This window comes from Nicotiana sylvestris, chromosome 9 (assembly GCF_000393655.2).
Source record: "Nicotiana sylvestris chromosome 9, ASM39365v2, whole genome shotgun sequence".
In the NCBI taxonomy this organism is placed as follows: Eukaryota; Viridiplantae; Streptophyta; class Magnoliopsida; order Solanales; family Solanaceae; genus Nicotiana; species Nicotiana sylvestris.
In genome coordinates, this window is record NC_091065.1 from 161,909,035 (window position 1) to 161,930,711 (window position 21,677).

The 21,677-nt window shown below is 36.2% G+C and overlaps 3 protein-coding genes across 3 annotated transcripts; 1 reads left to right on the forward strand and 2 right to left on the reverse strand.

The window, feature by feature from the left end:
• Positions 1–1,767: 1,767 nt before the first annotated feature.
• On the forward strand, positions 1,768–2,491 carry LOC104247637 (large ribosomal subunit protein uL24z-like). The gene has a single exon (XM_009803700.2). It carries the CDS (start codon positions 1,864–1,866, stop codon positions 2,302–2,304), a length of 441 nt encoding a protein of 146 aa, XP_009802002.1. The 5' UTR covers positions 1,768–1,863; the 3' UTR covers positions 2,305–2,491.
• A 5,430-nt stretch (positions 2,492–7,921) lies between these two features.
• On the reverse strand, positions 7,922–12,228 carry LOC104247630 (mitochondrial outer membrane protein porin 2-like). The gene is made up of 6 exons (XM_009803695.2): positions 12,035–12,228; positions 11,869–11,936; positions 9,063–9,173; positions 8,899–8,985; positions 8,590–8,798; positions 7,922–8,491 (listed from the first exon to the last, which is right to left on the reverse strand). The coding sequence occupies exons 1-6, from the start codon at positions 12,081–12,083 to the stop codon at positions 8,185–8,187; spliced, it is 831 nt and encodes a 276-aa protein (XP_009801997.1). The 5' UTR covers positions 12,084–12,228; the 3' UTR covers positions 7,922–8,184.
• Positions 12,229–14,332: 2,104 nt separating this feature from the next.
• Positions 14,333–21,072, reverse strand: LOC104247622 (uncharacterized). Its single transcript, XM_009803688.2, has 5 exons — positions 19,894–21,072; positions 18,823–19,287; positions 17,653–18,732; positions 16,834–16,930; positions 14,333–16,195 (listed from the first exon to the last, which is right to left on the reverse strand). The coding sequence occupies exons 1-5, from the start codon at positions 20,956–20,958 to the stop codon at positions 15,222–15,224; spliced, it is 3,681 nt and encodes a 1,226-aa protein (XP_009801990.1). The 5' UTR covers positions 20,959–21,072; the 3' UTR covers positions 14,333–15,221.
• Positions 21,073–21,677: the final 605 nt, after the last annotated feature.

The following is a 21,677-nucleotide window of genomic DNA, read 5'->3' on the forward strand; positions in this document are numbered from 1 at the left end:
CAACATGCTCATAGGTGTTACTATTTACAAGTTTTGCACTTATGTATTTCATATAGAAATCCTGCCTATAGTTTCTGCACTTTTGCATTAGAAATCCTGCCTATAAGTTTCTGCACTTCTGCATATCATATAGAAATCCCGCCTACAAGTTTCTGCACTTCTGCATATCATATAGAAATCTTGCCTATAAGTTTCTGCACTTCTGCATATCATATCGAAATCCCGCCTATAAGTTTCTGCACTTCTGCATATCATATAGAAATCCTGCCTATAAGTTTCTGCACTTCTGCATATCATATAGAAATCCTGTCTGTAGGTTTTTTCTGCACTTCTGCATATAGAAATCATGATTATAGGTTTTCTGCACTTCCGCATATACCTCCATCATTAGGCAAACAGTTATAGGTTAAAAAAATAACAAAATGCATCCTAGATACCATGTCTATAGGACTCCTGCACTTTCATAATTATTTTAAACCAACGACGCTTAGAAAGCATGCCTATAGGAGTAATTAACCGAATCTGAATTGTTTGTAAGTCTAAAATCAGTAGTAATGTCGTTTAATATTTGCATATCTTATTTTTATATATATAATTAGTAAGCCCTCTTTAAAATCAGAGTAAGCGTCGTTAGATATCATGCCTATAGGTTTCACCTAGGTAAGCCATTAGGTAATTAATTAACTGCATCAGTCTTTGATAATTACAACTAGTGGAGGCCTAATTCGGACTTCTCATCTGAGAAATATGTGATAAATCAGCCTTCCCTAACGCTTTAAATTCAATTCAGACCATAACTAGTATTTGTAAGTCATGCTAAACAATTTGTTTCTTTAAATGAGGAGGCTCGTTTGAGCCCTTTAAACTGTTGTGTGTTCTCTCATACCTGCCTTATATGTTTTGATTGTCGCCCTAGAATTTTATCCTTTTAAAACTCTGAAAAGCCAAATCTCCCTTCCCTTTAGGACTAGTAGTCCCAAATGCCTCCGGGACTGATAGGATTGGGGCGGGTACTAGCATGCAATAAGTAACGATACTATTCTGCGCTTAATACCTTAATGGGGTGGGAAAGAGTTGATATGGATATGATGACCGGTGCGCTAATACCACGTGTAACCTCTCTTCTGAGGAGTGATTACCGGGTATTGCATTGATGTGATCCATATTATTTGTAAATCTAGGACCCCCTTTTCTTTATTTGTTTATTTTATTCTCAAACTATTTCTTTAAAATTTCTGCTTTCTTTACTTTCGCCAAACTCTCAACTTGCTTGCAATATTATGTGAAAATCCCCTTCTACTTGAGACTTCTATTTGCTTACTTGTTATTCAAAGTCACAATTGTAGCATGACCGGGAACCACACTAGTGGATCTTGGGGAGTGCCTAACACCTTCCCCTCGAGATAATTTCTAGCCCTTACCCGAACTCTGGTTTTCCAACTCGAACTCTTCTTTAGTGTTCTAATGCACTTTAATCATTAGGTGGCGACTCTTCAAAAAACCCAATTCCCAAGAGGGAACGAGTTGTCCTCCCAAATGTCATGAACCCGATTTCGCTTTTAGAAAAAAGGGGGCGCGATAACCACAAGTTTCAAAAGTCTTTTTCTTTTTTCTTAAACTCTGTGCCGAGTCAAATTACCTCATCTAATATGAAACGAAGGGAGTACTATTTTTCTAACAAACTGGCTAGCCAGTGCAATATTTACAATATTAAGAAGTCATCTAAATGAAGGCCCAATACAGTTGCCTCCAACAATAGAAGAGTCCGGAATAAATACCCTAGTTTCATTAAAACCCTAAAATCAATCTTCTTCATCAGCCGCATTTGCAGTGTGTGTGTGTTTGAATCGGATTTTGCAAAAGATGAAGTACAATCCAAGAGTATCCTCCTCCCGCCGGAAAAGCCGAAAGGCTCACTTCACGGCCCCATCAAGCGTCCGCCGAGTGTTAATGAGCGCACCCTTATCCTCCGAATTACGCACCAAGTACAACGTAAGGTCTATGCCGGTAAGAAAAGACGACGAGGTTCAAGTCGTACGAGGAACATACAAGGGGCGTGAGGGTAAAGTTGTCCAAGTTTATCGCAAGAAATGGGTGATTCACATTGAGCGTATAACACGTGAGAAAGTTAATGGATCCACTGTTAATGTTGGTATTCACCCATCTAAGACTGTTATTACTAAGCTCAGGCTTGATAAGGACCGTAAATCTTTGATTGATCGTAAGGCTAAGGGACGTGCTGCTGCTGATAAAGACAAGGGTACTAAGTTCACTACTGAGGATATTATGCAGACCGTTGATTAAATTTTGCACCTGTTTGTTTCTGCTGTAGAGTTATGTTGGGCAGCTGAACGAGAGGTTATATTACTAATTTAGTACGTTTTGTGTTATTAGGATTTTTGGGATCTTTAATTCTGTTGGGCACTTTTGGTTTTTGTCGTAATCGCATTCTGGTGAAAGTTGGTAATGCTAAACTTTTTACTTGTGTGTTTGTTCCCTTTGTTGTCTGTGTTTGAATGATTGCTCAACCAGTTTGTGCTTTGATTATCTATGTGGAAATTTCACTGCTGAAGGTTGTTACAATCGTTGTGTTTAGCATAAAACGGAGGAACTATGAGGTTTCACGTTGAAATTCCAGTTAAAAAACACTAGGTGATGATTTTGTCCCGTCTGACTAAAAACTTGTTGGACAGTATTACTCGGTACCTGTGAAATAGTCGAGGTGTATGCAATCGTGTGTTAATGGTTTACTCTGAGGGTCTAGATATGTAGTCTGGACGTAATTAAGAATGCAAACGATTCATAAACCTAAATTGGTGGATTTGATATCCGCAATGATTGTCTCATATGTAGTATTCTTCGTATGTACTTGTTAGAGTCATCCTCGGCCTGTGTCCTCTGTTGAGGAACTGTATGTTGAGCCAATTGATTAAGCATTGTGAACTTCTTTCTCGTTCACTTACCAGTTCCCACAGCGTAGGAGATGTTAATTTACACTGTTGTGTCTATTGTTTTAACTTTTACCTCTTATCTATTAGGAGGATCACCAAAATAGAGGGAATAGATACAGAGGATTCATAGTTGACCCTAACTAGTTTGGGATTGACGTGTAGCTGTTGAATCCATTAGGAGGCTTGTATCTCGGGTTTACTGGAATGTTCTGCCTTTGGCAGTAAGTGAATAAACACTTAGGAAGAGAGGGTTGATGAGTGTATCTTTGACTTGAAAGGTGGCGAGGAACACAAATAGAAAAGAGGAGATGTATAAAGGAGGAACTATTATTCTTTTTCCACCTTTATGTTTTTACATCCTATTTTTGAAATAGCAATCTTTCATCTTCTTTGTTATCTTCTGGGTCCGTGAAGTGACAAAACATTCAGCCCTTAGTTTAACTGACCATAACTGAGCAGCATTTGTTCCAATGGACCCGAAATTTGAAGAGTTGGTTTAGGTTGCTTCGGAAGTTACATTTCTTTTCTGATATTAAATGATTAGTCGGGATTGACAATAGTTAGCCTTTAATTTTATCCATGACAGCTTAGCCTTTCGTCCAATGAACTTGTAAACTGGAAAAGTGAGTCTAGTCTGCGCTAAGGTCTCTGAGTCTCTTAGGTCTGGTTCCAGAACCAGTAGACATAGTTGCTTCGTAGAGGAAGAAGTGATGTTCCACTCGAGTGATGAGCTACTTTGTTTTCCACAAGAGTTTTTTATTTTATTTTATTCCGGCTAGAGATTAGAGGACAGGTTCCCACGAGTATCCTTGCGGAGGTCTCTCCAAGTTGCAGGAGCTAGTCTGTTATAGGGAAACCTTTGATGGATGTCATCTCATTTGACCTGGCACGAAATATGAATACCATTTAAGGTATTTTTAGAAACTGCTGTCATATGTTATTTGCTCAAGTTAAATTAGTTTTTTGATAGAAAATGGAGCATGCATCTCTCAAATTAGTTTCCCTGTTTATCATCCCAGAGCTGTATCAACATCACACTGTCCGCCAGTTGTGCATTTTGTGTAGTCTCCGTTAGATTGGACGTGATTCGTTGTTCTGGTGCAAGGTTTTTGAGTTACAGTCGTTTACCTCGTGGAAGGTTTAATTGTTTGAGAATGTAGATGCTGTTACCAAATGAGTCTTACTGGTTTTTGTGTCACAACTATTATCAAGTGAGATTGCTATTGAACGACTTAAAAGACCACAAAAGCTGTATGTTTGGATAAGGGCGCCTGTCAAAGATTATCAATTTCACAATGCTTTTCACTTAGGAGATTACAAATATATTCAGCCTTTCTGGTCCATTGTCACGAGCACAATTGTTCGTGTTGCTTATTATCCAATTCGGCTAAAACCTTTGTTCAATAACATAATCTTATTATTAGGAACTGAGCAATGGGGTCTCTTTTTCCGAACCATAAGATTTTAACTAATCAGTATTCTCTTAGTTTTTGTTGGTAATCTTGATTAGACACTACGACTGTTGTCTGATTAGAGAAAGTACACAAATGGCTCCTAATCTCCTGCTGACCTTGATCTGACCAAGTTCTAATTGCTCCCTACGACGAGCTATCCCAAAAATAAATGACAGTACGAGGAATATGGTTAGATACACTACGACTTTGAAAGCAATGTCATTTGTGTTATGCTTCGTCGCTAGAAATCTAAAAGACCGGAGGAACAATTTATCAGAAAAGTAACTCAACCTTTTTTCGATCTAAAAAAAAGTAACTCAATTTTGGATGTACTTCAATTTCCACCAGATTTGGTTTAAACCATCCAGGAGTGCATTCTCAGCAGGCAAAATCAAATTGGTCATACTCGTCAGTCATGGAAAAATTATAGCAAAACTGCCTGAAAGTCCAATGCAAAACGAAGCACACATATCTATATTTTTATATAATACAGGGGCTTAAGGCAGGTGACATGGCACTCTATATGATTAGGAAAACCATTTATCTTTTATCACATTTTTTTGCTATTTACTCTAATTTTCAAGTTTAACTAATTCCAGAAAATAAAAAAGTAACTGCTCATTGTCTATAATGTGTTTATCCACCGTTTCATTTTCTCTACTAATGAAGAGAAGTGACTGTTCATTTTTTAATCTTCTTTTGACAAAATGAACGAAGGTGTATGTTCATTGGCTATAAAGCCTTCTAGCCACCTTCTCATTTATGTCTGGAAGATTAATTAAAATCGAAGACTCACTACATACCGTGGCATGGCTATGTACGCTCTCTTTCTCATGGCGCTCACGCTTCATCCCTCTTTCTGCATTTTACTTTTTTTTCTCTTTTCATCAATATAAATTGTAGAGGGTTTGGTGCGAGCAAAATGTGTTTTTCATTGGAAATATTCACTGTAAAGTCTGTAATACAAAATTTTCATTCTCCAAATATGCTAAAGCTTCCACTGCGTACATAAGGGGAATTCAATAGATACCAGAACAATGACATAAAATGTAGGCATAAAATGTTTTATGACTATAACTAGGAGTACGGTGTACATGGACCGGGTTAGTTCGATTTTTATCAAAACCAAACTAAACCAATTATATCGGTTTGGATTGGTTCGGTTTTGTCGGATTTTTTTCTTACATGGATATTATTTCACTCTTACTTTGTTATATTTTTTATAAGTAAATATATAGTTAGTAAAAATTAAAAAAATTGATAAACATATCATCTATTAACATATTTTTACGGGAGAATTTTCTTAATAATATATGATAGTTATTTTTTTAGTCGCCTGACAATAATTTTTCGTTATGTACAACGTTTTAATAAAACATAGTATTATACTGCGTTTTACATTAAAAAATGAATTATTAATTAAAATGCGATATTATACTACGTTTTCCTTTAATAGCTAACTTTTCGATAAACTAAAACGCCAGTATAATACTGCATTTTAGTTAGAAATGTAACTTTTTTTAACTGTATAAAGGAATTTTGAGTCCAAAATACCATTATTTAGGTTTCGGACTCAATGTGATGCTTTTTCTCTTACACGGCACAACATATGGTATGTTAATTATGCACTTCAATTGTTGAGCATTCAGGAAGAGGTCAACTTAAACGAATGTTAGATGTGCTTCTCAAAGACCAATTCTCATACTTCATTATAAAAAAATCTTTGTAGAACTTATCATTCTGGTAGTAATGCCAATAACATTAGTTCATGTCACAATTTTTATTGAAATATATTATTTTTGTATTTGTTTGGTATCTCGGGTCTATTATACAGGGTGACGGGGAGATTGACGAAGATGTCACACATCACATCGAAGCGGAATGGATGAAGTGGAGGCTCGCTTCTGGTGTCCTATGTGATAGGACTGTGCCGTTAAGACTTAAGTGTAAGTTTTATCGAGTGGTGGTTCGACCTGCTATGCTGTATGAGGCTGAGTGTTGGCCAGTCAAGAACTCCCACGTGCAGAAGATGAGAGTAGCAGAGATGAGGATGTTGAGATGGATGTGTGGGTGTACCAGGTGAGATAGGATTAAGAATGAAGTTATCCGGGACAGAGTGGGAGTAGCCTCCGTGGAGGACAAGATGCGGGAATTGCGATTGAGATGGTTCAGACATGTTAGTAGAAGAAGCATTGATTCCCCTGTCTGGAGGTGTGAGAGGTTGGCCATGGAGAGTTTGAGAAGGGGTCGAGGTAGGCCTAAGAAGTACTGGGGAGAAGTGATTAGGCAGGACATGGCGCTGCTTCAGCTCACTGAGGACATGAACCTTGATAGGAGGGTGTGGAGGTCGAGGATTAAGGTAGAAGGTTAGTAGGTAGTTTATAGTGTTTACCGATAGGCTTAGTAGCGTGCATGTCCCTTCATATTCTTAGATTTTTGTTACGATATGTGATTTTGTTCGCCTTAGGTATTGTATTCCCTTGCTATTATTTGATACTACTTATCCTTTATCTCCCCTTTTTCTCTTCCATCTTTTTCCTTCCTTGTTTCCCTCTTCCTCTTCTTGCCCTTCTTGCCGAGGGTCTATTGGAAACATCCTCTCTACCTGCATTAGGTAGGGGTAAGGTCTGCGTACAGATTACCCTCCCCAGACCCCACATATTGGGATCAAACTGGGTTTGTTGTTATTGTTGTTGTTTGTTTGGTATGCTTCATGTCTACTCATCTGTATGAATATGAGAGCATTGATCCAAGATTTAAAAGAAAATCTCTATTACATTTCCTAACTTATCGTAAAATTTGACGACTAAAGTGATTGAACTAGAAGTATTTTATTAATTTATGTCAGTCCTCTAATTATGGTATTCATGATAAGCAATTCTCCGGTGATTTTCTGATTTAAATACTTATAATATCATAGTTATAAGTGTTGTTTTTCTTTTTTATTGTTATTGTTGTTGTTGTTTCACTTGATTTAAACAAAATGATTTCCTTTTCTCTTTTGATAATAGGATTAAAATAACCTTAGTAACCTTTGAAGCGAGATATTTGAGATTATACCATATATCATAGTGCATCAAGAAGGTCACAGTTCATCTTACCTAAAACCTTGGCTAAATAATAGTAAATATATAACATGGCTCAGTGAAAGCAAATAATATCAAAATAGGATCTGACATATATTCCTTGATAGGAGCAGCATTCAATCCAAAAGAAAAATAATTTTCTTTTCCTTTTGATCGATTTCTATGGATCAACTTACTGGATAATTCATTTTTTTTTTCTTTCTTTATACTTTCTGTTAGTAGAGGAAAAAAGTTTTGTCTCCAAGCAAATAAATATTTTATCTCTTCTATCTAAATTTGTGTTATTAAAATTTTCTTTTCTTAATTCACTAACTTACCGCGAGAAGCGCGGATAAATGTACTAGTTTTTAGATAACCAAGGGGGTTAATTAAAGCAATTGCTGCAATTAGATAACTATTGCATCGCCCAGATAAAAGAGAGAGAAAACTCTTACACAGGTTAAAACTACCAAGTTCTAGATTTGCCATGAAAAATTGCTTTTGTAGACTTCCTCAAAACAGGGGAAAGTAGGAGAAAGACAATAGAAAACAGTGAAATTCCACAGGTTGGTCCAACTTTGGAAACCACCATTCGCAGTTGATCCATTCTGGAAAAAAAAAATGTGTTTGAACTACTTATTGAGTGCCTCCTTCACGTGATACTCCAAAAATTTCCTCAGTGTGAGTTCAAGGATGCAGGCTACGAAAATGCTATCAAGGCTTAAGAGCTAGGGCCACGCCAAACCTGGGAGTCTTATCCAGGGCCTTGGTGTCAAACTCACTAGAAATGGTCAGTAACGACTTTGGAATCACCTCATGCTGCAAGAGAGCCCCCAAATTTCCATGATTATTGAGTTTGAGTTTCAAAATTGTCAGGTTATCAACAGCATAGGACCCTCCAACTGTAAATGTGTTCTCATTTGTGGAGAACCTCCTAGTGATTTCACCTACAGCAGCAGTCCTCTTCAATGCATCAAGATGATGTATGTATGATGCCTTAATTGTGTCCCCTTTGTCCCCTCTGAGGCCAGAAAAGAACAAGTATCAAAAACTCTGATCTTTTTATCATTTCTGCTTTCGAATTGCAGAAGTTAAGAGACTTTTAACATTGAAACTTACAAGATTATAGCAGCACAGGAATCTGGTTTTCTCACGCTAATACCAGCAGTATACTTTGTCAGTTTACCAGTTGCAGTCTCATAACCCGCCTCTGCACCAAGAGCAAAAGTTGGAGTACCAAGTGTGATTGAAAGATCAACTGCAGGGGATTGCTTCAGAGCAACAGCTGTGGTGACAGTTGCATGATGGTGAAAATACTGAGCCTCTAGCTGCAAAAGAAAGCAAAGGCAAGTTTAGAGAAGGGGAAACTCTTATCATTTTCAGCAATGGACCAAAGCCATGAGCCGAAAACAGATGAAAAGATCTTACCTTGCCAGAACTGTAGTCAGGGAATTTCATAGAGGCAATGGTTTTTGTTGATGGGACAATGTCAGTTAAAGTAAGAGTTGTCAAGATCTGCAGGGAGATAGAAATGTGAAGGATATCCAACAAAAACAGACGTGATTAAGAAGACCAAGGTGTAAGCAACCCACGTTTGATCCTGTATCAACTTTCACATCAATCAAAGTGTTCTTATATTTGTACTGAGCTGCTACATCTCCAGTTGAGAGCCCTCCTTTCTTCACTGTAGTTGATGTAAGGGCCTACATTAAAAAGGCCTATTAGAGATGAAATTCAATTGCCATAGATCTAGTGATATAAGAACTTAATTAGAAGAAAGCTTTTGCACATTAAGAAAAGGAGCTGAAACTTTATAAGGCATAACAAAGTAAAAAAGAATGTTATGGAAAATAACGTAACAGGTCAATCAAACATAAGGCATGAACCTAACGACAAAACACTTATTAAGGCATTTGCACTTTAAAAAATCATCATGACTTTAATGGAGAAGCTTCTTCCATATGTTTCTTGCAGTATCTTTACTTGTTAATTTTTTAGCAGGAATTTGCCCAATATTTCAAGATCATGTTTTTCAAGAAACTGCACGGACATGTCGTAGGGCGCATGGCAGGACTCCAAACCTTGTCGCTAACCCAAGCATGGTATTTAAGTGGGAGATGGATAGAGGTCAGGCCCATATTCCCCTGAGTTTTGAACATATAGACAACCTGGGATTTGGGCAGCTAACCCACAGGGGATTTCCCGGTTATCAGGAAAAATCTGGGATTTTTTGATTATCAAGAAAATTTTTATATAAATGTATACTTAATTACTGATAAAAAAAAGATCTTATATAAATCCACAATTTCTCCATGTACGCAAGTCAAATTGGATGACTTCAACACATTCCCACAAAATGTCAGTTCCTCTTAGAAACACAAACGAATGAGTTTAACTTCAATCATTAATGCAAATGCACCCAGCAAAGATATTACAGATAAGCAATGAAGATGAGAAACAAAGATATGATTCAGATTCAAAGATACAGCATGAATCTAATAATCTGTCTGTAATTGAATTGAGAATCGCTAAACTTTGATAGAATTAGTGGTGTCCTCCAAAAACAAGAAACTAGAATTCAATTCATTTTGACAGAACCGTCTCTCCCAAGATCAGTTTCTGGGTGATGGAGAGTGATTTTGCTAGGACATGCAAGAGCAATCTTAACACTAATGTACCCAACATAGATATGGTAAATAAACAATGAAGAGAAGATTCAAAATATTCTGTGTCTCTTCAAACAAGGACGACTAAACATCGAGCAAAAAACACATCAAAGTTTTCGAGCTCTTTGTCTCAGTTTTGAAGTTAAACAGCATTAACTTGTTAATGCTTCCGGCATGTGAAGTTTAGTGAATGAAAAGTTGAAAATCGTTGCCAAGTTTATTGTTCCAACATATGGCACAAAACAATGATCTAACTCTCCGCTTTTACAAGTTTTAAGTGTACAGTGAGTATTAGCTGCTTGATTCACCAAAAGTGACGAGAAAAGCATCCTATGTAACGTCAAAGCTAGGGGTGGCAAATGGGCAGGTCGGGTTGGATATAAGCGGGTTGAAAATGGGTAATGCAGAAACAGAAAAATTATCCGGCCCGACTTATATTTAATGCGGATAAAAAATGGGTTAACCGGTGGATAATATGAATATCCATATTATTCATGGCTTCTTGAATATGATCACTTTTGGGAGATTTCTTAGTCTCCCAAACTTGAGGAACTCCCAATTTGAGTCTTTACAAATGTAAAAGTTAAACTTATTAGTTATCCATTGGTTATCCCTTTTCTAAGTGGATCATATGGCTCCTATCCATATTTGACCTGTTTCTAAAAAGTTCATTATTTAACCTATTTTTTAGTAGATAATATGGGTGGATAACTATTGTTTTTTAATCCATTTTGCCACCACTAGTCAAAACTAATTCCAACAAATGAATAGAAATGTTGAGACCTGACATTGAGATGAAGTGTGATCATTTCTCGAGGTGAATCAAAGAGAACGATCGAAGCTTAGATAATTCAGATTCAAAGGTATAGTATATATCTAATCAATCTGTCTCTAATCAGATGGAGAACTGCTCCTCTTTGATAGAATCAGTGATATCCTCACCAGAACAGGAAACTAGAATTCAATTCATTTTGACAGACACGTCTCTCCTAGATCAGTTTCCTGCAGGGGCAGATCTAGCTCATTACTTATGGGTTCAGATGAGTACAAATAGTACAAATGAACAAATAGTAGATTCCGAACCCAGTAAATGAAATCTACTAAATAAATACAAATAGTAGATTCCGAACCAGTAAATGAAATGCAGTGTGGTAGAATCTCGAACTCGAACCTACAATGTTCAAATCCTGTATCCGCCTCTGGTTTCCTGGTGAAGGAGATTGATTTTGCTAGTCTTGCTAAACAGCATTTCCTGATATTGTTTTTTCTTTACTGAGTTTAAGTGCAGAATATACAACGCTTTGTACTTATACCAATTATGATATGGCATAATGACTTATCTTTTGGCAATATCAGTACCAAAAGCAGGGAAATAACACAACGAGACAGAACAAAATAGATGCTGATGTAAACCAAAGCTCTGACATTAAATTAATGTACAACTGTTTTCTCATAATAGCTCAATTAATTCATAAACAAAATCAGAGATTAAGAGACTAATATTTACACATCTGAAACAGAAATTCGCTGCTTAATAAAAAGGAGCAAAAGCCTTGAATCTAGAAAAAAATGCTCCAACGGCAAATCAAAGCATTAAAAAGCACTCGACTCAATAAAGGCGAATAAAACTCCAAAAGGACATGGAAACTAAGAGAAATACTAGAATTAAAAATGCAAATAGGAAGAAAATAAAAAAAACAAATAGCGCTCAAAATTGAACGAGAACTCGTACCACTCCTGTGTCACTGTAAGTGGAAATAGACAACTTTTGATCAGAGATATAGTCCTTCGTCAGTAGATCTATCAATTAAAACAACACAACATTTGACTTCATTATTCACCAGCTTCATTATTTTAATACAAACATGGCAATAAAAATGAAAGAAAAAAACAGTTACCTTTGGCCTTTTTGCCAATATCAGAGAATAGTCCAGGTCCTTTGCTCATCTTTCTTTCACTGCAAAGTGAAAATTCAAGTCTAGAGAGAGAATATTGGTGTAGCGAAATGGAATTGAGGAGGACAAAGCGCAACAAAATATTGAGGCTTGGGTTTTCGTGGTGGCCAAGAAAACAGGCTGATGAGCGCAAGAAACGTGACCCGTTATGCTCGCCAACATCAACTATTGACCGTCCATGTCATTTTTTAGGATTTCGTAATTTATTTCTTTTGTTTATTAAATTAAAATGAATAAATACTACTTCCTCCGTTTCAAAAGAAATAGAGGTGTTTGGAATAAAAGAGTTGAATATTTTAATTTTCAATTTCAATTCAAACATCATTTTGAATAAAATTATATTTAAAAAATTAAAATGGCAGTCTGATGCACTAAACTCTTGTTATGCGCAGGGTACAAAGAAGGGTCAGACCATATTATTTAAAAAACTATATAATTGATATTGTACTAAATAAAAAATTGTAATTAAAGAGAGATATGTTTGACTCTCCGAATAATAATAGTGTTATATAAGCGAAAACATATACCGCACTACTTTGTGGTTCTTAAATGTAGCACAAAACCCTCAACTGTGTATTTTTATACACATGTTTTAACTAAGTTTATGTGAATTGAAAAAGAAATGTTACACTAAGGGTGTGTTTGTACGAAGGAAAATTTTTTCCATGGAAAATAGAAAATATTTTCCTGAAAAATGAATGGTTTTATCACTTATTTTCTCTAGTTTGGTTGGTAAGTGAAAATATTTTTCCGAAAAATATTTTCTAGTGTTTGGTTAAAGAGTGGAACATATTTTATTTTTTAGAAAAATAAATTTGTATGCTACTCTCCTCAAATCCCCATGTTTTCTGTGCTTCACCCCTCACCTCCCCCCCCCCCCAAATCCAGATACCCAACATTTTCACTACTCTATTTTCTTCAAGAATTTAATTATTCTTTTAAAAATCCAAAGAAACTAATGTGCTGCTTTACTTTTTCACGCAAAAATAATGTTGAAATTTGTTCTCCATAACTAAAAAGAAAATATTCTTTTTATTGAAAAATAAACTAGGGTGTTCGTCGATCGGTACGGTATTTAGACATTTCGGTTTGGTATTTTCGGTATTCGGTTTCTTAAAATCCTATACCAATACCGTACCTAATTAAATTCGGTATGGTTCGATTTTTCTCCTTTCGGTTTCGGTTTATTCGGTTGGAATACTAACTAGTGCATAGAGCCATACACTCCAATATTCTTAATTAAAGTACTCAAAAATACAAAACTAAAAATGTTTGTTGACAAAAGTTTTGCCCAAAACTAGCAAATATCGACCCAAATAGAGAAAATTGTACATAAAATAATATTTGATCATTAGAAATGTCTTGTTACTTGTTTAGAGTTAATTGATGAACTTTGAGAATAAAGGAAAGTAAAATTTTAGATTTTTTTTATTTATGTTATAATTGATAATATGTGTTTTGTGTAATATAATATATATTTCGGTATGGTATCGGTATTTCGATATTTTATTTTAAAATACCAAATACCATACCTAATACCAATTTTTTAAAAACTTAAACCAAATATCATACCAAATACCAAAACACCGTATACAAATACCAAAATTTTTGGTTTCGGTACGGTAATTCGGTATTTACCAAATTATGCCCAACCCTACTCCTTCTACAACATAAAAGAAAGTACTCATTTTGTTGAATTGAAAGAAAATATTTTTTCTACATCTTGAAAAGAAAATATGTTTTATACATCATGAAAAGAAAGTACTTTTTTGTTGAAATGGAAGAAATAACTTTTTTACATTAGGAAAACAAACTACTCCTTTTGTTGAAACAAAAAAGAAAGTACCGTATATACAACATGAAAAGAAAGTACTCTTAATAATATTTCTATTCAGGGTGGGTGTAGAGAGTGGGAGTAGGGTGGGGTTGGTGGAGATGGGAAATAGAGTGGGGAAGGTTGAAAAAGAATTTTAGATTTACTCCAAGTGGAGGGAAATAAATTGATGAGGAAAATGTTTGGAAAACATTTAAGCCAACCAAACATGGAAAATTGAAAAACATTTTACGGAAAAGTTTTCCTTCATACCAAACACACCCTAAGGGGTCGTTTGGTATGAGGTATAAGAAGGTATAAAGGTGGTATAAAAATTTAATACCATCTTAATACTCTGTTTGGTTAGCAAATCAGGTATAAGTTATCCTGGTGTTAATTTTAACACTGGGATAACTTATACCTTATAGAAGGTAGGGTAATTAGCACCGGTATAACTTATACCTTCTTCTTAGAAATTATGCAATTGTCATTCTTAATACAACATACCAAACAATGAATAAACAACAATCCCAGCATAAGTTATCCCAATATAACTTATACAGACATAACTTATACCGGTATAAATTGTATTCCAACCAAACGACCCCTAAGTTATCAGCTAATGTGAAAATAGCCATGGCAGTAGACATAAACGTCCTTTTATAAAGACACAAACTAAAGAGTTTCAATGAGCTCTTCATCTTGCTACTCATTTCCTTTTTGACCTTGCACAAGATAGTAAGGCCTCAATGAGCTAAATACTTTAACCTGTGACATTTTGGTAACATGATCCAGCTTCAGTGACCATTTTTGCAAATACGTTTAATGCTCTTTTTGCCTTCCATCTGCTGGAAAAGCAACACTCAAATTCTACCAGCGCATAATATGGACAAAAGCGCAGCATCAGCTAAATATCAAATGGCTCACAGGCAACCGCACTTGAAGGTAAAAACAACCCATCCGGTTGAATTTGACCGATTTGCAACATGCTAATTGGTCTGCACATTTTCCCTCGCTTTATGTACGATATGATTCCTGCATCGGCAATCTTCAAGAGGTGCTGTGTTAGTATGTTCGTCTTGGCAGAGACAAGTAGGCTGATAGCTTTAGTGTTGTCACAAGCTGAATAAATACATCCATATATACATATATCTGGTTGATTTACACCAAAATCCAGTACTGCTGTTCAAAAAGCTATCAAGCTCTCCCTTTATCAGCCTGACCACTGTCCGTTGCCCAATGTCCACTCATCCATTGCTCTCATGTCCCACGGTTGCAAGAAGTTTCCACAAGTCGTGTTTAAGATGAGAAAGCAACCTACTCTTCTTCAAAGGAATTCCTCCCATCATCAGATAAATAACATTTCCAAACAGGTTCAACCAATGCCCTTGCACTCTGTAACACCTGCCTTGCATCCTCACCGTCACATGATTCTGTTTCCAACTCCAGTTGAGGGTAGATCTGCCGGAGGGATGTCAACATTGATGTAAGTTCCTTCCACTCTCTTTCCTCATGTCTGACTAGCTTAACACACACAAAATGCAAGAGCCCCAACACAATATCAAAATTCTTGCTTTTCAGCCCAACCAGCAAATTGTTCAATAAAGTCAGCCCAACTGCATCCAGCACATTATGGTTAGCTCTCAACAGCTGAACCATTACGTTTACAAGTTTCTTGAATGTCTTGAAGCCCTCCATCTGAGAAATTCTATCAGGCTCCTCATCAGAACTTATATCTTGTTGTTCAGCCAGCTCTGTCCTTGCTAATGTGGATACCCATAATGGAAGATCATCTTTTGGATTAAAAGAACCAGATTTGCCTACAGGAATCTGCTTCATCAGGTTTAAAGATCCTAATGCCAGAATTAAATCAGGAACCCATGGTTTGACTGCAGGAAAAAGACGAACTGCATATCCATAGCCCAAGTACTCTTCAATCGAAACGTAGAGGTTTAACAGTTCATTGGCGATGTCAAAAGCTCCCAATAAGGGTTGTGACGCTTCAGAAAAACTCTTGAGCACTACATTCACCAACTTGGCTACATATGTGAAGGAACTCTTCAGACAGAGATATATCTCTTTCAACATGTCTTCCGTAAATTGCAGCTCCTCACCAGAATGTTTCCTCAAACTTGAGATGATAAATTTAATGTATTCCAGAGTAAAAGATAGGCATTCCTCCTGGCTTTTATGGACAAGATCCATCGTAAGAGCATCAGCAATGAACTTCAGCACTGCAGTTAGCATCTTGACCACATTTAATGTCCTCTGTTGTTTAGCAAAATCAGATCCTGGGTACATGTTGTATAAAAATATCAATTCAGTTCATGCATAAAATCAGATCCTGGGTACATGTTGTATACAAAGATCAATTCAGTTCATGCATAGACCAAAAGAGGATAAAAGAATAAACTACCAAAAGGATTGTTAATTTAGACATAACATTTGAAGTTCTACAGCAATTTTGCAAATAAGGTGGTTTAAGACTAAAATGTTCATGCAGGGCCACATTCTGATCTGAGGAAAGCTAAGAGTTTTAGCATACTGAAAGGCCAATGTAAGAGTCTGAATGTTGGTCCACTAAGAACATCATAGTGGGACTAAGAAACACTACGAACATTTTGTAGTATTGGGACTTTCCTACCATAGAGGTTATCTAAATCAAACAAGACAACTCAAACTCTTTATCATAAACTAAGCCTAATGTAATATTCACCAATAAGTTCACCAAATATATTGTAATAATCAAGGTCCAATGGCAGCTTTGACAACTACAAGCACACATTATTGAGAGATCAAAAGATATACAAAATTTCAAGACCAAATATATCAGAAGATTTATTCATCACATTCTAAGCCCCATGCACAAAAAGAAAAACTCTATTTTGAATTGCATCTCACGAAAACTAGGGGGAAAGGAAAAGCTAACCATCACCGCCAAGGTCAGATAATTCACTAGATGATATCCTGAATAGCTTCTTTGTGCAGCCAAGAAGATGATCCATTGTCAGTTCCAATGCCGTTTCCTGGAAGATCAAACGAAGCATATGACGAACATTTCCAGTAAAGAAGTGTGAAGATCAAATCACCAACATGTAAAGGTAAGGTTAAGTTATTTCTATGTGTTAAGTATAGATTTTCTCATGAACAAAGGACATGGAGCAAGAAATATAAACTTGCTAATGTTGTATGTAATGAACTAATCAACAGATATTTTGACCTTACGCAGAAAGACTTTCTCCAAGAAGAAAACTTTGAAACAAAACAATCTCAATAAACATGAATTGCATTCTATAAATGAAGTTATGCATTAATATGATATTTCGGTTCAATTACTCAAAGCAATATTTTAACTCTCAAAATATTAATAATATGCTGCATAGATAGCTTAAGTGAAAACCTTAAATCTGAAAGTGATCAACTATAACTGAAACAGGGACATTTTTGCATCCAGAAACAGTTCATTGAAATGCTGATAGAAACATAAATATGAGATCTGTCGCATATATCTGAACACCAACTAATAATATCTACTCTATTACTTATGCTGCAAAAAGTCAGTGCCACTTATCCTTTAAGCCCCAGTACAATTATATGAACCCCTTTAATACAGACGAAACACAAGATGGAACTATGTACTGAATAAAAGAATAATGGAAAGAAAAGAGCAAATACTGATTTTAATTTCTTGAACCATATCTATTAAAAGTTTCATTGAAGCAGAGAGCAACAGAAAAGCACAACTCGCCTCTGATGCTTCATTAGTAGATTCCGTTCTACGCTTCTTCTTATTGACATTTTTGTCTCCCCTTAAGTTGTTGTCCTGAAAAGACATGTGAAAAGCAAGAGCTGTGTATGCCAAAATTGGTGACAAGCTCATATAATCACATCGTGTACATTGTAGAATGCTAACTTCAGATATGGCCTTCAAAGAAAGGAATATAGTCTCTAAGCTTCCACTGCATAGAATAGCATTTCTTGTATTTTCAGATAAAAGGAGGTCCTTTATCTGCCAAGCCACTCCTACAGTGATTTCATACTCTTCCTTGAAGCTACATTTAACCTTACCGAACATCTTTTTCTCCTTCACATGCTTTGATTTAGAGGAGAGCTTGATGGAGGATTTAGTATTCCCCCGTTTAGTTGACGGAACACTGAATTTTACCAGTTCTGTTCCAAATCTTTTGTGGCATTGGGAGGCAGTTCTTTGCAGAAGCCTAGCTAGAATTTCAAGCATCTCGTCAAACCAACTGCAAGATAGCATCATCTTGTGGACAGACCTCACCTCAGCTTGCTTTTCTAAGGAATTGGATAAATCTCCGCAATTTGTTACCAAGGCCATGCATTCATCGAAAAGGTCATCAACTGCATCTGGACAGATACTTGAAATAATGTTACAGACAGAGGCCTGGGCACATGCTGAGGTTGCAACACCAAACAATCGCTTGAGTCTTTCACCAGACAATTCCTCTTTAAGTTTAGTGTGATAAGATCCATCACGTACAAGATAGATACAGAGGTGGGAGGCTGCAATAATTGAACCATCAATCTGCTCCTCCTCCAGCTTGCCAGGTGATACAACCAAACTGATAAGAATTTTCAAAAGTTCTATCCATGACTGTAGCGAGATTCCTTCCGACACAGCAAATTCACAGAACCTTGCACCAGCCAAAGGACACCTTTTTATAAGTGTGACACATCGCTTACATGCTTCTCTCAGGTTTACTTTTGAGGGGAAGTATGAAGGAAGGAGAAGCTTAGTGATTTTTTGACCAATCATTGGTTGGTCATTTGCAAGTGTAGACAACAAAAGGTCTATATGCACAACCTGCATAACAAAAAGTTAAATTGACTTACGTAGAAAACTTCAATTATCCGGGGCTTGTGTATGTTTTAGGTTATAAAGTTCAGACCATACCTTGTGAAACTGAAAATTTCTTAAATCAGTTAAAGTGAGAAGGAGATCTACAACTGCAGCACGAACTGGAGGAGAAGTATCAAGAATCAAATTGCCCATTCTAGGTAAAAGCACTTTAAGGACCTCGTGAGAATGGGGGTTTCCAAGTAGGTATATCATAGCATTTACTGTTGACAACCTAACCTCAGTGCATTCATCGTGTATCATATGATCAAAGATTTTGGTAAGAGTTTTAGTGATTGTTGGTGAAGGGATAATTTCCCAAAACAAATGAAGAATGCGGCAACAACCTTCAACTGCTACAGCCCGCACATCAGGGCACTCATCCATTAGTAATTTGTCCAGCAGAAAGAACTGTTTATCTAGGAGTGTGTCTTTCCCCTCCTTTGTCGCATCAGGATCTTCAAGAGGGAATAGGTCAAGAAATAAGTGCAATGAATTTTGTCGGACATTTGAGTTTGCAACCTACCAGAAAAGCAGTTGTATTATGAGTCTCAATTATTCATAGGCATAAAACTTTGTGCTGGATAAAAAAGTTGGACTGTCAAAAGAAAAATACTAGTATAGCTCAAGATATGCTACGAATTTTCTAATCCATCCCACTGGTAATACATTAAGCATCAAAGAATTAGCATATTGGGAGAAGAAACTAAATAATGAGCAGCACCGTCGGTAGTTTCTTTAGATATTATTGAACTAAAATTTCAAGTGACTGGATCCTAAAGGGCAAAGGCCAAACAAAGAAACAAAGGATACAATTTGAAACCTTTGAAAATGGCAATTCTTTGGAAAACAAGACAGCAATTGTCAATTAAGCGCTTCAATCCCACTAAGAAATTAGAAATACATAAAGTTAAATGCATTCTGGCAAAGTTTTCATTTTACAAAACTCAAACCCAATGAAACTCGTGAATGAATGGTGCACGGCATCTTACATCTGAATACTCTAAAATGCAATCATAGAGCTGAAAACTTTTCAAGTGGAAATCTAGGATCATTCGGATAAGTTAATAGTCGAGTACGGTACACAAGTTTTACGGTGTCATAGGGAAGTTAAACTATAACCAGTACCTGCAAGGATCGGAAAATGACGGGCTCGGCAAGACGAAAAAGGAGCTTCTCAACACCCTCTGTAGTTCTCTGATTAACAAAACCCCCTAAAACTCTTCTAATAGACACAGCAAGCTCCCCTGAACTTGCATGTATACAGCTATCTATCAACCCCTGCAAGAAGTTGTTCTCAATCTCATCCTTAGACAGCCCTTCGGCTGCCTGCCACGCCCGAAAAAGAACCTCTCCATATGCCTCCAACACAGACTTACGCCCAAATGGGATCTGCGATTTAAGCATAGCCAATGCCTCTTTCAGAACCTGCACACTCAAACCAAATGTAAACGCGATAAATTTCTTCCCATCCTCCGTCTTCAAAAACAGAGGCGAAATCACACAACGCATCATCAAATGCTTCAAATCCTCGATACTCTCATCCTCGAAATCCAGCAACGTAAACGCCTCTCTTAGCATATAAACCCTATGCACATACACTTTCTTCTTCAACGTCAACGCCCTCGACAACAGAAACGGCAATGACTGAGAAATTAGGGTTTCTTTCCCACATAAATCCTCCTTCCACCACTCTTCACATAAATTAGCAATTTCAGATAACAAAACAGAATCAGACTCAAATAAAATCAAATTATCATGTAACTCTCGAACCGCCGGCAATAAATCAGAATCAGAAAAGGCCTTTTTTGGATGAGAAACACATAAAAACGAAATGTAAGCATAAATACGAAGATTTTCAACGAGCAATTGCGTTTTATCTTCGTTTTCTTCTTCGTCGTTCCTCTTGTTCCGCGCAGATCGACGGAGCCGTTTCGTCGGCGGCGTTTGAGGAGATAAAACGGCATCGTCGGTAGAGTTAGAATCAGTTAGGGTTTTGTATTTCCTGATAGACTGCGAGATTGAGTGGTGGAGGGCGAGAGGAAGAGTAGTAGTGAGATCTGACGAAGAAGTGAGGGTGTGAATTAGGGTTTTGAGTGAGGATTTAATGGATTTATTAAACCCTAATTTTGCCGTTGACGAGAGGAATTCTTGCGCTGAGGTTTTGAGCGAAGAACGAAGTCTTTTCTCCATTGAAAGTGATGCAAGATCTTGAAATTTTTCCGGTGCACTTCTTGTTAGTGGTTATTTACTGGTGTAGATGAGTTCTTTCTTGCGAGAGAGAGAGAGATAGAGGAAATGGGAGACGTTGACAGTGAGGTTCGAATTTGAAATTTGCAATTGGCGCTCCAACAATTATTATTATTATTATTATTATTATTATTATTATTATTATTATTATTATTATTATTATACTTGCGCTATGTGGGCTTATTTTAAGTGACTTTTACACTATGTTTGGATCATTGTTATCCATCGTTTTATAATGTATTGTATTGTATCGTATTGTATTGTATTGTATTGTATCGTATTGCATTGTATCGTTTTGTGAATACAATGTTGGATAGGTTGTATTGTTTGTTGTTGTTAAATAACATTTTGCTATTTGGTTTGACTGTATCGTATCGTACTGTAATTGAAAGTTTACTAAAATACTCTCAATTATTTAAATATTAAATTTATCAATAATTACACATAAAAATAATTTAAGAAAATTTATTTCTACTAATTTATCACCAAATATATCTTATAAATAGATTAAGCAATTAAATTCATGAAAATTCTAACAAAATTAGTGGAACAAGTTAATAATATTAAAAATAATAATAAGTACACTACATTCCTAACTAGATCATAATAATAATAAAACAAAAAATAAATATTAAAGAACTATGATAAAGAAAGGAACGAGA

Bases quoted from the DNA above. Each gene is read 5' to 3' on its own strand.
- LOC104247637 (XM_009803700.2), top strand. From the start codon at position 1,864: ATGAAGTACAATCCAAGAGTATCCTCCTCCCGCCGGAAAAGCCGAAAG.
- LOC104247630 (XM_009803695.2), bottom strand. From the start codon at position 12,083: ATGAGCAAAGGACCTGGACTATTCTCTGATATTGGCAAAAAGGCCAAA. The intron at 9,174-11,868 runs GTACGAGTTCTC...TTTTTAATGTAG, and splicing joins CTTACAGTGACACAGGAGTG to GCCCTTACATCAACTACAGT. The intron at 8,492-8,589 runs GTAAGTTTCAAT...TTCTGGCCTCAG, and splicing joins TCCTGTGCTGCTATAATCTT to AGGGGACAAAGGGGACACAA.
- LOC104247622 (XM_009803688.2), bottom strand. From the start codon at position 20,958: ATGGAGAAAAGACTTCGTTCTTCGCTCAAAACCTCAGCGCAAGAATTC. The intron at 18,733-18,822 runs GTATGGTCTGAA...TTTGTTATGCAG, and splicing joins GAAATTTTCAGTTTCACAAG to GTTGTGCATATAGACCTTTT. The intron at 16,931-17,652 runs GCGAGTTGTGCT...TTGATCTTCCAG, and splicing joins CTACTAATGAAGCATCAGAG to GAAACGGCATTGGAACTGAC.